This window comes from Crotalus tigris, unplaced genomic scaffold (assembly GCF_016545835.1).
Source record: "Crotalus tigris isolate CLP2741 ecotype Arizona unplaced genomic scaffold, ASM1654583v1 scf7180000018124.1459596, whole genome shotgun sequence".
Classification (NCBI taxonomy): Eukaryota; Metazoa; Chordata; class Lepidosauria; order Squamata; family Viperidae; genus Crotalus; species Crotalus tigris.
Genome location: NW_024096836.1, coordinates 65012 through 77065, shown reverse-complemented (window position 1 = coordinate 77065; position 12054 = coordinate 65012). Strand labels below are relative to the sequence as shown.

Sequence of the window (12054 nt, the reverse complement as noted above, 5' to 3'; positions counted from 1 at the left end):
AAACCAGATATACAGGTAGTCCTCAACTTACAACAGTTCATTTAGTGACCATTCAAAGTTACAAAGGCAATGAAAAAAGTGACTTATGACTGTTTTTCACGCTTACAACCATTGCAGCTTCCCCATGGTCACGTGATCAAAATTCAGACACTTGGCAACTAACTCATAGTTACGACAGTGGCAGTATCCCAGGATCATGGGATCCTCTTTTGTGACCTTCTGACAAGCAAAGTCAAAGGGAAAACCAGATTTACTTAACAACCATGTTACTAACTTAACAACTGTAGCAACTCATTTAACAACTGTAGCAAGAAAGGTTGTAAAATGGGGCAAAACTCACTTAACAAATGTCTCACGTAGCAACATAAATTTGGCGATCCATTGTGGTCATAAGTCGAGGATTAAAACAGTTAATTTGACTGTTTCTGCTAGTTCCATCACTTTTTCCATCCATTATTCCATTGTGGGGATTGACACATCTTTCCATTTTTGCAGATAAAGAATTCTTGGTGCAGTCAACATATACAAGAACAAATTTCCCATATATATATTTTTTGCTAGTTCCTTTAGGACTAGTCCTAAAAGGAAAATCTGTGGTTTCAGTTTTATATTCATTTTAGGAATCTTCTGCATTACAATATGCAACATTTTTTTGCTTTTACCCCTGGTGATAAAACATTCCTTCTTTGCAATTGTAATTTGCAACATGCATTTGAAATGCCTTTATTTGTTTTCCTTTTGCGACCTTGCAGGAATACAATACGCCAAGTATGGATGCCGGAGGAAGAGTGACAACCGAATGTTACACCGCAACTTCTGTGGCAATGGGAAGAAACCGAAGCCAATCCGCAGAAGATGTAACGTGCAAGAGTGCTCTCAACCAATGTGAGTGCTGCTTTCATTAACAGTTCAGGTAGTCCTCAACTTACAACAGTTCATTTAGTGATCATTCAAAGTTACAACAGCATTGAAAAAAGGGACTTATTACAGTTTTTCACACTTACGACTGTTACAGCATCCACATGGTCACGTGACAAAATTTAGGGGCTTGGCAACTGGCATGTCTTTTCTACAATGGCAGCATGATGGAGTCATGTGATCACCATTTGTAACTTTCCCAGCTGGCGTCCGACAAGCAAAGTCAATAGGGGAAGCCAGATTTGCTTACAACCACATGGTGCAGTGATTTGCTTAACAACTGTGGCAAAAAGGTCATAAAATGAGGCAAAACACAATTGGCTGTCTTGATTAGCAACAGAAATTTTAGGCTCCATTGTGGTCATAAGCTGAGGACTGTCCGTATTGCTATGGTGGTGACAGAACTTGTGGGTTATAATTCATGAATCACTGTTATCCATTTCTTTATCCACCTAAACGTGTATAATAAGCCTAACTTGCAAGCATACATAAACTTGCATAAGTAGCATTTTTTTGGAAGATTTATGTTCTTTATAAAAAAAAAAAAGGCTCAGATACTGGGCCCAATGAGAGAGAGAAAGAAATCCATGTTTTTTTATTTTATTAAACCACTGACCAATTTATCTTTATATGTATTATAAGAAAATACATTTTCAATGCCCCCAGGTTCACATGGGATATTTTTGTAAGACACTGTATGATAAAATCACAAATTAGCAAATCTTGAATGCCAAGAAAAATATAATTCTAGTTGTAAATATTAAGAGAGAGCACCCATGCAGCTACAACTTTTTGTAAAAAAAGTTATTACAAACCAGCTTTTTTTTGTTGCTCACAATAAAGGTTTGTTCTCTGGTTATTAGCCTTATTTATTGCTGAAAATCAAATCACAGTTTCCCAAATTAAATGAGGTTAAATAGAGGTGTGTTTAAGGAGTTTCTTTCTTGTTGACTGGGAAATTCTAGGGGTTGAAGTCCACACATCTTAAAGATGTTGAGGTTGAAAAATATTGATCTAGATTATATGAGCTTGCAAATACAATCTGGAATATTATCCCAGTTGACATTGGTCAGAAAGGATTTAGGACATTAATTGTTAGGCATTCACAATCCTGAGTTTTGCTATTCTCTTGGCAGCTGGGGGACTGAGCAGTGGGGTGCCTGCAGCAAATCCTGCGGCAAACTGGGGGTCCAGGTCAGAGTGGTGCAGTGTGTACAACAGCTGCAGAATGGTACAAACCGGACTATGCACTCAAAGAACTGCGCAGGAGAGAAACCAGATACTCGGAGGTCTTGCAGCCGCATCCCGTGTCCTGCTCAATGGAGGACAGGGCCTTGGTCTCAGGTAAGGTATCTGCCCCTTGTGGTCACATCACTGCCTTAACAGATTATGGAGATAGTAGCTCTGTCATCTCTTTCTTCCTCTCACAGGTACTCATGAAATGGAAATGGAAAAGAGGCTTTTGTTTTAATCATATCAAAACACCCTGTCTCAAGCAGTCTGTTGAAACCTTTGGAAGTGGCTTTGTTTCCCCAAAATAAAATGCAAAATATTTTTGAGTGTTTGGGTCCTAGGAAACCATATGAACAGAGGTTATAGGAGAGTCGTGTTAGTATATATAGTGGTAAAATAAGTAATCAAGAAGTGCTAGTACCATTTCATCTGACTAACAAATTTTATGGAAAGGCATAATCTCTCATGAATTGCGGCCTACTTTATCGGATGCTGTTTAATAAAATTTGTTAATTGAGTCAGGAAATGCTGCCTGCTCCCTTCTTTTCACTCCATAATCAGAAGAACTAATGAGGTAGCAGTGCCTAAAATACAGTTTGCAAAAATTTTGGCAAAATAACAGTTTTGTGTGTGTGGGGGGGAACTTTAGCTTTATTTTCCTCTTGTGTTGTCTTTCCCAAATTCAGTGACAAATGTGTCCTCCTTCTGTCCTGGGGATAGACTGATTGAAAATAATGTAAAGAGAAATTAGCAGGCTGGCTCTCCTTTCGCTCTCTGTTTCTTTTTTTAAAAAAAGACCCTAATCTCTCACTTTTTAATCAATTGCCATTTCCAGAGGCAGAAGATGCTCTGCAGAAAATGAATTCCACTCGGGCCATTAATACAAATGCAGTCTTCTTCAAAAAATGCTTTGATGTACATCTGACTGGTTTATCTTGATAGAGGGTCTAAAAATGAATATTTAGAAAATAACATTTAAGTTCCAAGAGGTGGGACAGCTTTGAATCACATTAACTAAAACAGCACAAAACACCCAGCTCTCCTGCTCAGAATTGCTATGTTTTTGTTTCATCCACAACTCCAAATTCACACAACACCTGTGTTTTGTTTGGAGTGCAAAATCCCTGAGACAAATGTTTCACACTTAAAACATTTTGAGTCTGGTCTATTTTGTGCATCCTTTCTACCTATTGATTACATCAAGTCGTGGCTTGTCAGAGTATAGTGCAAATGTGTTTGGAAAAAATAGAAAATGGAATTTGTCAGATCCAATCATTGAAGTATTTTACTTGGAATGTTTTATTTCAATTTTTTTCAGTGTGTATTTCACAACCTCTCCAGATATATTGAATCTACAATTTATTTCAGATAACTGAAGAGAATGTAATGACAGTCCCCATCTACTTCCTTCAGCTGATTGCATGGTTAGAATAAATACTGATTTGGTATATCTCCAAAACCTTGACTTGGCAATATACTTTGGATTTTAAACACATTATTACTTTATCTCTAAGTCTTGTTGAGCATTGATTCTAGCATTGTAATCTGTGAATCATTCAGGTAGTTTAGCATATTGTCAATTTTAATTCATGTTTTTAATTTTTTTTATGTTTGGGTTTAGTTTGTATTTTGTTTATATTGTTAGATACTTTGGGTACTTGTGTTTTAATTGGATGTGCCACTCACAGTCACATGCAATATAGCAATATAAATTCAATAAATAAAAAAAAGAGGGGAGGGGAGAGGAGGGAAGGGAAATCCAGGTATAGCATTTTTCAAATTTGGCTAGATTCTGCACAGCAGCATTGGGGATTTGCCAGAAACACAAACATTTTTCAGGGGTTCTCAACCTTGGCAACTTTAAGACTTGTGGACTTCAACTCCCAGAATTCCTCAGCCAGAATTCTGGGAGTTGAAGTCCACAAGTCTTAAGGTTGCCAAGGTTGAGAACCCCTGTTTTAGATCTTTTCAATAATCTTTTATAATTAATTTTATTACATGTTTTTATCCAGCATTAAACTATACTCAATGTATTTTTATTGTCAGGTCAATATGATTCAGTTTTTCTGAAGGTAACTAGGTTTTGTTATACTGTCTGTAAAACTAGGCAGTCCTTGGTCACCCATCGATTGCATCATTAATTGTAATATATTGCTATGTCTTCTTGTATTGGTTCTGTTTAGTTTTGTTTTATTTGAATGTTTAATTTATGTGTTGGCCTTTGGCTGTAATAATAAATAGATTACCGATGACTGAATTTGGCTACTTTAAGATGTGTGAATTTCGTCTCCCAGTATGATGGCTGGGAACTTATGGAAATTGAAGTTCACACATCTTATAGTTACCAAATTTAAAAAACACTAGGAAAACCATGAGCACACCAATCTTTTGCAACCCATAGAATAGAATAGAGCTGGAAGGGACCTTGGAGGTTTTCTAGTCCAGTCCCCAACTTAAGCAGGAGAACCTACACCATCTCAGACAAGTGATTGTCTAATCTTTTTGTAAAGATCTCCAGTGATGGGGTGCTCACGATTTCTGGAGGCAAGCTGTTCCACTGGTTGATTGTCCTCACTGTCAGGAAGTTTCTCCTTAAATCCAGGTTGTTTCTCTCCTTGATCAGTTTCCAACAATTGTTTCTTGTTCTGCCCTCTGGTGTTCTGGTGAACAACCCGACCCCCTCTTCCTTGTGGCAACCCCTCAGATACTGGAACACTGCTATCAAGTCTCCCCTATTTCTTCTTTTCTTTAGACTAACCAAACCCAAGCCCTGCAGCTGTTCTTCATATGCTTTAGTCTCCAGGCCTTTGATCATCTTGGTTGCTCTTCTCTGAATTTTCACAATTAGATTTGTGGTGCCTCCTAGATGGAGCTGCCTTCTTCATTTAATTTTTTTATATCCCACGAGGACTCTTTTAATAGCTACAACTTTCCTTCTTTTCACTTTCTTGATCGATCTGTTTTTCTCCTCCTCCTATGGCAGTGCTCAGTCAGCTGTGGAGAAGGCATTCAACAACGCCAAGTGATCTGCAAGTCCAATGATAACAGCATTGGCCAGTGTGACAGTGAGAAGCCGGAGGCTTTCCAAGTTTGCCAACTGGAAGAATGCCCAGGTGAGAGAACCTGGAATTGTGCAAGGAATTAAATAACAGTGTCTATAAGTGTGTAATGAAATGAAATAGCTCCATTGTTAGAAACAACACAAACCAGAATGTCAGAATGCTGATCAACACATAATGTGAATGGCTCTATGCTTGCACAGACACAATAAGCTTTTTTTGCTTTCTATTTGGGAGTCCATATTCAAGGCTTTCAGGGACAACATGTTGACTTGGTGCAAGGAGTAAACTTCTACTTAGAGAAAGGAAGTGGAGGAGGATAGAAAGCTGTCTGAGAAATCTCTGGGGTGCAGAAACTACTCAGCCTATCAGGAAGTGAGAAAAAAATGTGATTTGTTCTCAGCCATATGGGGCAGAAGAGGGAGTTTCTACACACACACCCATCATAAATAATAGAATAAAAAATTGGAAGGTCTTCTAATCTAGTCCAATCCCTTGTCCAGTCAGGAAACCCTAGGTCATCTCAGACAAGTGGTTGTCCAATCTCTTCTTAAAAACCCTGAGTGTTGGAGCATCTACAACTTCTGGAGGCAATTCGTTCCACTGATTGCGTGCCATAGGTTCGCCACCACTGGTGTAATGCTTTCATTATGTTAATGAAAGTGGTAGATTCTGCAGATGCCTCTGTCCTGAATATATGATTTCCTTGGAGCTGCCTCCAAAAATATTATTTCCAAGAAGCTTAGGCTACAATAAGCTGTGTAATGAGAAGGAAGGACTCACTGGAAAAGGGCCTAATGCTGGGAAAGATTGAGGGCAATAGAAGAATGGGACGACAGAGAATGAGATGGCTGGATGGAGTCACTGAAGCAGTAGGTGTGAACTTAAATGGACTCCAGAAGATGGTAGAGGACAGGAAGACCTGGAGGAACGTTGTCCATGGGGTCGCGATGGGTCGGACACGACTTCGCAATTAACAACAACAACAACAAGCTGTGTAAAGTAGCGCCCCACCAATCTTTGGGGTGCCAAGGACCAGTTCCATGGAAGGCAGTTTTTCTGTGGACTGGAGGGGTGGTGTTCTGTGCTGCCTGATTCTATCGCATGCGCAGATGGAGTTTGCTCACTTGCATGACCCAGTTTCTGGCAAGCCAGTCTACAGCCTGGGAATTGGAGACCCCTGGTTTAAAGGAACAAAGTACATGTATCCCTTGAATCACTATTACAACAGGGGCTGAATTTTCAATTGCTAAGCAAGTCATCAATGACCAGATTCAGTTTTATGATCATTTTACCATGATCATTAAGTGAATCATCACAGTCATTAGGCAAATGTGGTTTCCCCAACAGACATTGCTTGTCAGAAATCAGCTGGGAAGATTGTACGTGGCAATCATGTGACCATAGGATGCTGCAACCAGTTGTAAATGCAGACCAGCTGCCAAGCACATGAATTGCGATCATGTAACCCTGGGTCATAAATCACTTTTTCTGATGCTGTGGTAACTTTGAACCATTGTTAAGCAAATGGTCATGAGTCAAGGACTACCTGTATACCTGTTTGGGATTTTCTTCAGAAGGCTTAAATCAGGGGTCTTCAAACTTGGCCCTCTTATAACTTGTGGACTTCAACTCCCAGAATTCCTCAGCCATCGTGCCAGTTGAAGTCCGCAAGTCATAAAAGGGCCAAGTTTGAAGACCCCTGGCTTAAACCATCTCGCCAAAAGTGGAAGACTATTCTGGGGAAAGGTCTAGTGACCCATCTACTTTCAAGCTGAGATCCAGATGTGTTCTTTTACTTCTTTTCCTTCAGGAAGGCCACCAAATGTCACAGCAAATGCAAACACCAGCAATCACGTGACTCCGCAGGTTCAGTGGGTTTCAGAGGAGAGTGTCAAACATCCTGTTAGCAAGGTATCATCAAGTAAGTGCAGACTTTCATATTCTGAATCAACTTCTCTTAGCTCCTCTATGCTCTTTGGCATAGGAAAATTTTATTCAGAAAATATTAGAATTGCCATCCAGGTTGTGACAGCTTTACTATAATTCCCTGTATTTAGTATATGTAAAATATTAAAATGGAAGATTTTACTCAGAACAAGCAGACTCTATTCCCAAAATGCATTTGGGTTTCCTTGTCATGTGTCTGATCTCCAAACTGAATTTGGGAAAACTGCCTTCTTAGAGATGCATTATTCCAAATGTTTTCTGGAATACTGAGAAGATGGGATGCTCTCAATCTCACTATGTAAGTGAATGAATACATTTACTAAAATCTAATAAACTTTTTTTAAAAAAATCATTTGCTAAACCACCAAACATAATTTGCTTTGCCAGCTATCTAATAAATGTGCAAGTGAATTAAGTAAATTAAATAAATAAAAAACCCAATAGCCAAAAATGGATCTTTGTAAAATAAAATCAGAAAGATGCTGCTCTTATTGTCCAGATAACTATCATCTGAATAACCACTGAATGGAAATAATGAGAGAAGCAATTCTTGAGAAGAACAGAATGATCTTGCTTTGCTGGTGGCAATAAATTGTTCCTTATGTTATAGTACACCAAGCTTAGTACATACTTTCATAATGTGGAAAGTATTTAATTAGCTTCCACTAAAAATATGTATGGTCCCAGTGAGATTAATGCCGATTCATTAGTATAATTCCTTATACTTTATACAAGCTTTCCAAGATTGTATTCCTGTCTGTTCAGTCTTATTAGGGTGGCTAATAGCTACTCAGAAGTAAAGTGGATGAGTTAGGGAGGCATATTCTGAGATAAGTGTATGCAGGACCATGGTTTTTCTTTGCATTTTTTTCTCAGTTTTTTTTTCTTTTTAGTAAATTCAGCTGCCATCCAGTATCCTTTAGATATCTGCAAATAGCCCAGATCTATCTATTCTGTTCTAAAAGCTGCTTCTTTGCATAAAGTTTAATCACATTTCTACATTGGTATTTCTGCCTGCCTGATTTATATTTTTTAAGCCTTCTTAAGCCAGGTTGGTTTAGCAGTTAAAGGTGTGCTAAAAATCAGGAGATGTGACTTCTAGTCCTGCATTAGACACAGAGCCAGGTGGTTGATTTTGGCCAGCCTCTTTCCCTCAGCTCTAGGAAGGAGGCAATGGCAACCTCTTTAAAAAAATGTTGCCAAGAAAAACTATACTGACTTGTTCATGGAGTCAAGAGTGACTAAAATGTAGAGCCTATAAAGATACTCTTCAGCATCTTTTCTGTTCATCTCTTCATCCTCTTATGTTGGGCTTCAGTGCTGAGCCCAGAGTTACCCTATGGTAAGATGGGTGGCCAATAAATTTTATAAATAAATAAATAAACGAACAAACAAATGAATCTTAATGCCATTGAAGTGCTTGTCCTTGTCTTCCATAAGCAATAAAGGATGTTCTTTTTTCTAAACAAGCATCAATTTAAATCAAAGTCTGTGTTGTAAACTTCATTTTAAAAATTGTTTATCATGAGAAACAGAAAATACATATCCCACTTCTATAGTCTATAGATTGTTGGAGCAAGGATTCTGATGTTGGAATTGACCATTTCTTCAGAGCAAAAGGCACTGGGAAAGGGAGAATGTTCATTCGTTTATGACTCCTGAGGAAAATCATCAGTAACACAGATCATGACACAAATAACATTGGCATCTTGAATTTCTGATAATCCTGTTTAGTTTACTCGATGTGTTTCCCTTGAAGGTTATTAGGTAGTATTAGAAAATCTGTGACTCCTCTTTTGTCTAATTTAGGGGTAGGCAACCTTGGCTCTTTTATGACTCGTGGACTTCAACTCCCAGAATTCCTGAGCCAGCATGGCTCAGCTTGGAAACCTCTCCCTTTCCCCTCAGCATGGCTGGCTCAGGAATTCTGGGAGTTGAAGTCCACGAGTCATAAAAGAGCCAAGGTTGCCTACCCCTGGTCTAATTCCATCTCTTTTCTTTTTCTTTCTTCTTGTTAATAACTCCTACTTCTAGCAGTGTTGTTATTGATTTGTGTATGCATCTGTGCTTCTCTTTCATTATTGCAAGAATGATGTAGACATAGTTGATTTAATTTGGATGTACTTGTATATAACAGGAGATTGTATTTGCATAATATTGGGGCATGAAGATTTACATTTTTTCTGACCATGATTATACGACTCAGAACATTCATTAGCTATATTTGAGATAGTTACAGGCAGTCCTCAGCTTACGATCACAATTGAGCCCAAAATTTGTGTTACTAAATGAAACATTTGTTAAGTGAGTTTTGCCCCATTATATGACCTTTCTTGCCACAGTTGTTAAGTTAGTAACATGGTTGTTAAGTGAATCTGGCTTCCCTGCTGACTTTGCTTGTCAGAAGGTTGCAAAAGGTGATTTCATAACCCTGGGACACTGCAACCGTCATAAATATGAGTCAGTTGCCAAGTGTCTCGATTTTGATGACATGGCCATGGGAAATGCTGCAGTTGTCGTAAGTATGAAAAACAGTCATAAGACACTTTTTTCAGTGTTGTAACTTTGGATGGTCACTAAATGAACTGTGGTAAGTCGAGGATTACCTGCATTGGATTTTTTTTTTTAACCTTTCCAACTCTGGGCATTTGGCAGCAGCTTGCCTGTCTGAGCAAAGGGTATTTCCACTCCACTTCAATAAATCTTTTTGTGATTTTTCTTGTCACAGAAGTGTCTTGCCTTGGGGACAAGTCTGTATTCTGCCAAATGGAAGTCCTGGCTCGATACTGCTCCATTCCCGGCTACAACAAGCTGTGCTGTGAATCCTGCAGCAAAAAAGTTGCCACCACTCGGCCTCCTGGTGTTGACCGCACAGCCCCTGAGACTGAAGTACAGGAGGGAGGTGTCCTTTCCAGCCCTTTGCCACTGCTGCCTTTCTATCCCACGGTTGCGAGTCATCTGCAAAGGATAAAGGCTACCACTTCAAAGGTGACAGAGGAGATTCACCCCTTGCTCACCACGATGACCAGTTTAACAGCCCACCGCTTATGCCGTATGACTACTCCCTGGCATTGTCCCGAGAACAGAACCACAAGAGTTAGAAGATCAGGTAGCCTGTCTTCTCTTTGCCAGCTGAGAGCTGGGAGGATCACTGAGAACCTCCAGATTAACTCAACACTGCAGTGGTTCCCTTTGATGTTGGACAAAATTTTAGCGGCATCTCAGGAGGACAGCAAATCCTCCCATGTCTCTTCAGGTGTAGCAGAACGGAGAGGAGACAATGGGATGTCAGAACAGCCAGATGCCTTTCCCAGGAACTCCTCCTCAACATTGACATGAGCATGGCTATTTTTTGCTAGAACTCTCTCTCTCTCTCCCTCTCTCTCTCTCCCTCCCTCTCTCTCTCTCTTTCTTTCTCTCTTTCTCTCTCTCCCTCCCTCCCTCCCTCCCTCCCTCCCTCTCTCTCTCTCTCTCTCTTTTTCCACAGATTCTGTGGAGTGCTATCAAGATGTTTCTCAGTTCCTTCAGTTGAAGGATACAAAGCAATTGCCCATTCATTTATAATAGCAACAACATTTTTGCTCTTTTGTAGCACTTTTCTAAAGGCCTAAAAAGCCAAAGAAAGCCAGAAGCAAAAGGGTACAGTTACAGCTGCCATTTTTCTTACAACGAGAAGCCAAGAGTGATTTAACTCTCACTGCCTCTAGATCAGGGGTGTCAAACTCCGGTCCGCGGCCCGGTTGCATCATGCAGAGGCCGTGCCCACCCCTGTTCTGGCAATGGGGAAAAAGTCACGATACGTCGGGACACGTCACACTATGTGGCGAGTTTGACACCTGTGCTCTAGATTATTTAAGAGCATTATATTCAGTAAGCAACTTTTTTCTTTAAAGGTGCTAACAAGATTTTTTTTTTTAAGTAATAAGGGAACAAAAACAAAACACCCAAACCCAGGGATCTTGTTTTCTTCCTCCTTGGTTTCTGCCCATTTCTGCTGCTATTCCTGTCATTCTGAAATGGGCTTTTTATTACATAGCTGTAAGGACCCACCCCACTTTGCATCTTAAGAAGACAGAACTCTTGGAATAATTCTTCCAACAGGAATCCTTTATTAAGAGAAAATGGTTGCAGGCATGCTAGACAGGACTTGGGGTTCAAGCTCTTCCATTCAAGGTTTTAAGGGTTTCCCCAGTAGTCCCACCCAATCAACCCCCCTTCCAGTGATAGTTTCAAATATCACAATTCCACCCCCTTTCTTCTTTCTTCCGTCTGGATGGAGACTTCAGATAACTACATGAAAGGCAAATACCCTTCTTTGGTATGCTAACGCTTTGAGGTTACAATAAACACACATTCAGCATTCAGCTCTTTGAAGTGTCCTGAAGGAAGTGAGGGCCATAAAGCCCCTTTGTTCTCCCCCTTCTCTCCCTCTTATGGCAGAATCCAGAGAAGGCAGAATTGGGAGTTTCTATATTTGTTAATTAAAGATGAAATATAATTGGATTCTGACATCCGGCCCCTCTTAAAAATAAGAGAGATCCACCTGAAAGAAAACACAAGTATAAATTTAGTCAGGCTTGTTAGGATACTCTGTGTGAAACTTCTTCAATAGCTTCGGGGCTCTGACATGACGTTTATGGACCCACCCGTTTTGTGAGGGAGGGAGGTGTTTCCAGCAACTAGGTACTGAGTTGCTCCATGATATCTCCTAGAATCAAGGATTTCCTTTATTTCGAAGTCTTGTTCACCATGAGTGGAGGTGGTGGGGGGGGGATTTTTGGCCATAGAGGTGACTGATGCTCTCTTTTCAGCAAGCTGCAATGAAAAATTGGGTGTATTTGCCTGAGATTTTTGGGTAATTCTAATTCTACTGTTACTGGATTTATGATTCTTT

The 12054-nt window shown here is 39.7% G+C and overlaps 1 protein-coding gene across 4 annotated transcripts in view; it reads left to right on the top strand.

Annotated features, from left to right (window-relative positions):
- Nucleotides 1–10544, top strand: part of ADAMTS14 (ADAM metallopeptidase with thrombospondin type 1 motif 14) — a 78502-nt gene extending 67958 nt beyond the window's left edge. For 3 of the 4 annotated variants that reach the window (XM_039348160.1, XM_039348161.1, XM_039348159.1), the window contains 5 exons: nucleotides 753–885; nucleotides 2055–2262; nucleotides 5135–5264; nucleotides 7024–7134; nucleotides 9889–10544. In XM_039348160.1, the coding sequence (XP_039204094.1) occupies nucleotides 753–885; nucleotides 2055–2262; nucleotides 5135–5264; nucleotides 7024–7134; nucleotides 9889–10499 (1193 nt within the window). In that variant the 3' untranslated portion in view covers nucleotides 10500–10544. The remainder of the gene's footprint in view (nucleotides 1–752; nucleotides 886–2054; nucleotides 2263–5134; nucleotides 5265–7023; nucleotides 7135–9888) is intronic. The other variant, XR_005557270.1, reaches the window with a different exon arrangement.
- The last annotated feature ends 1510 nt before the right edge of the window (nucleotides 10545–12054 follow it).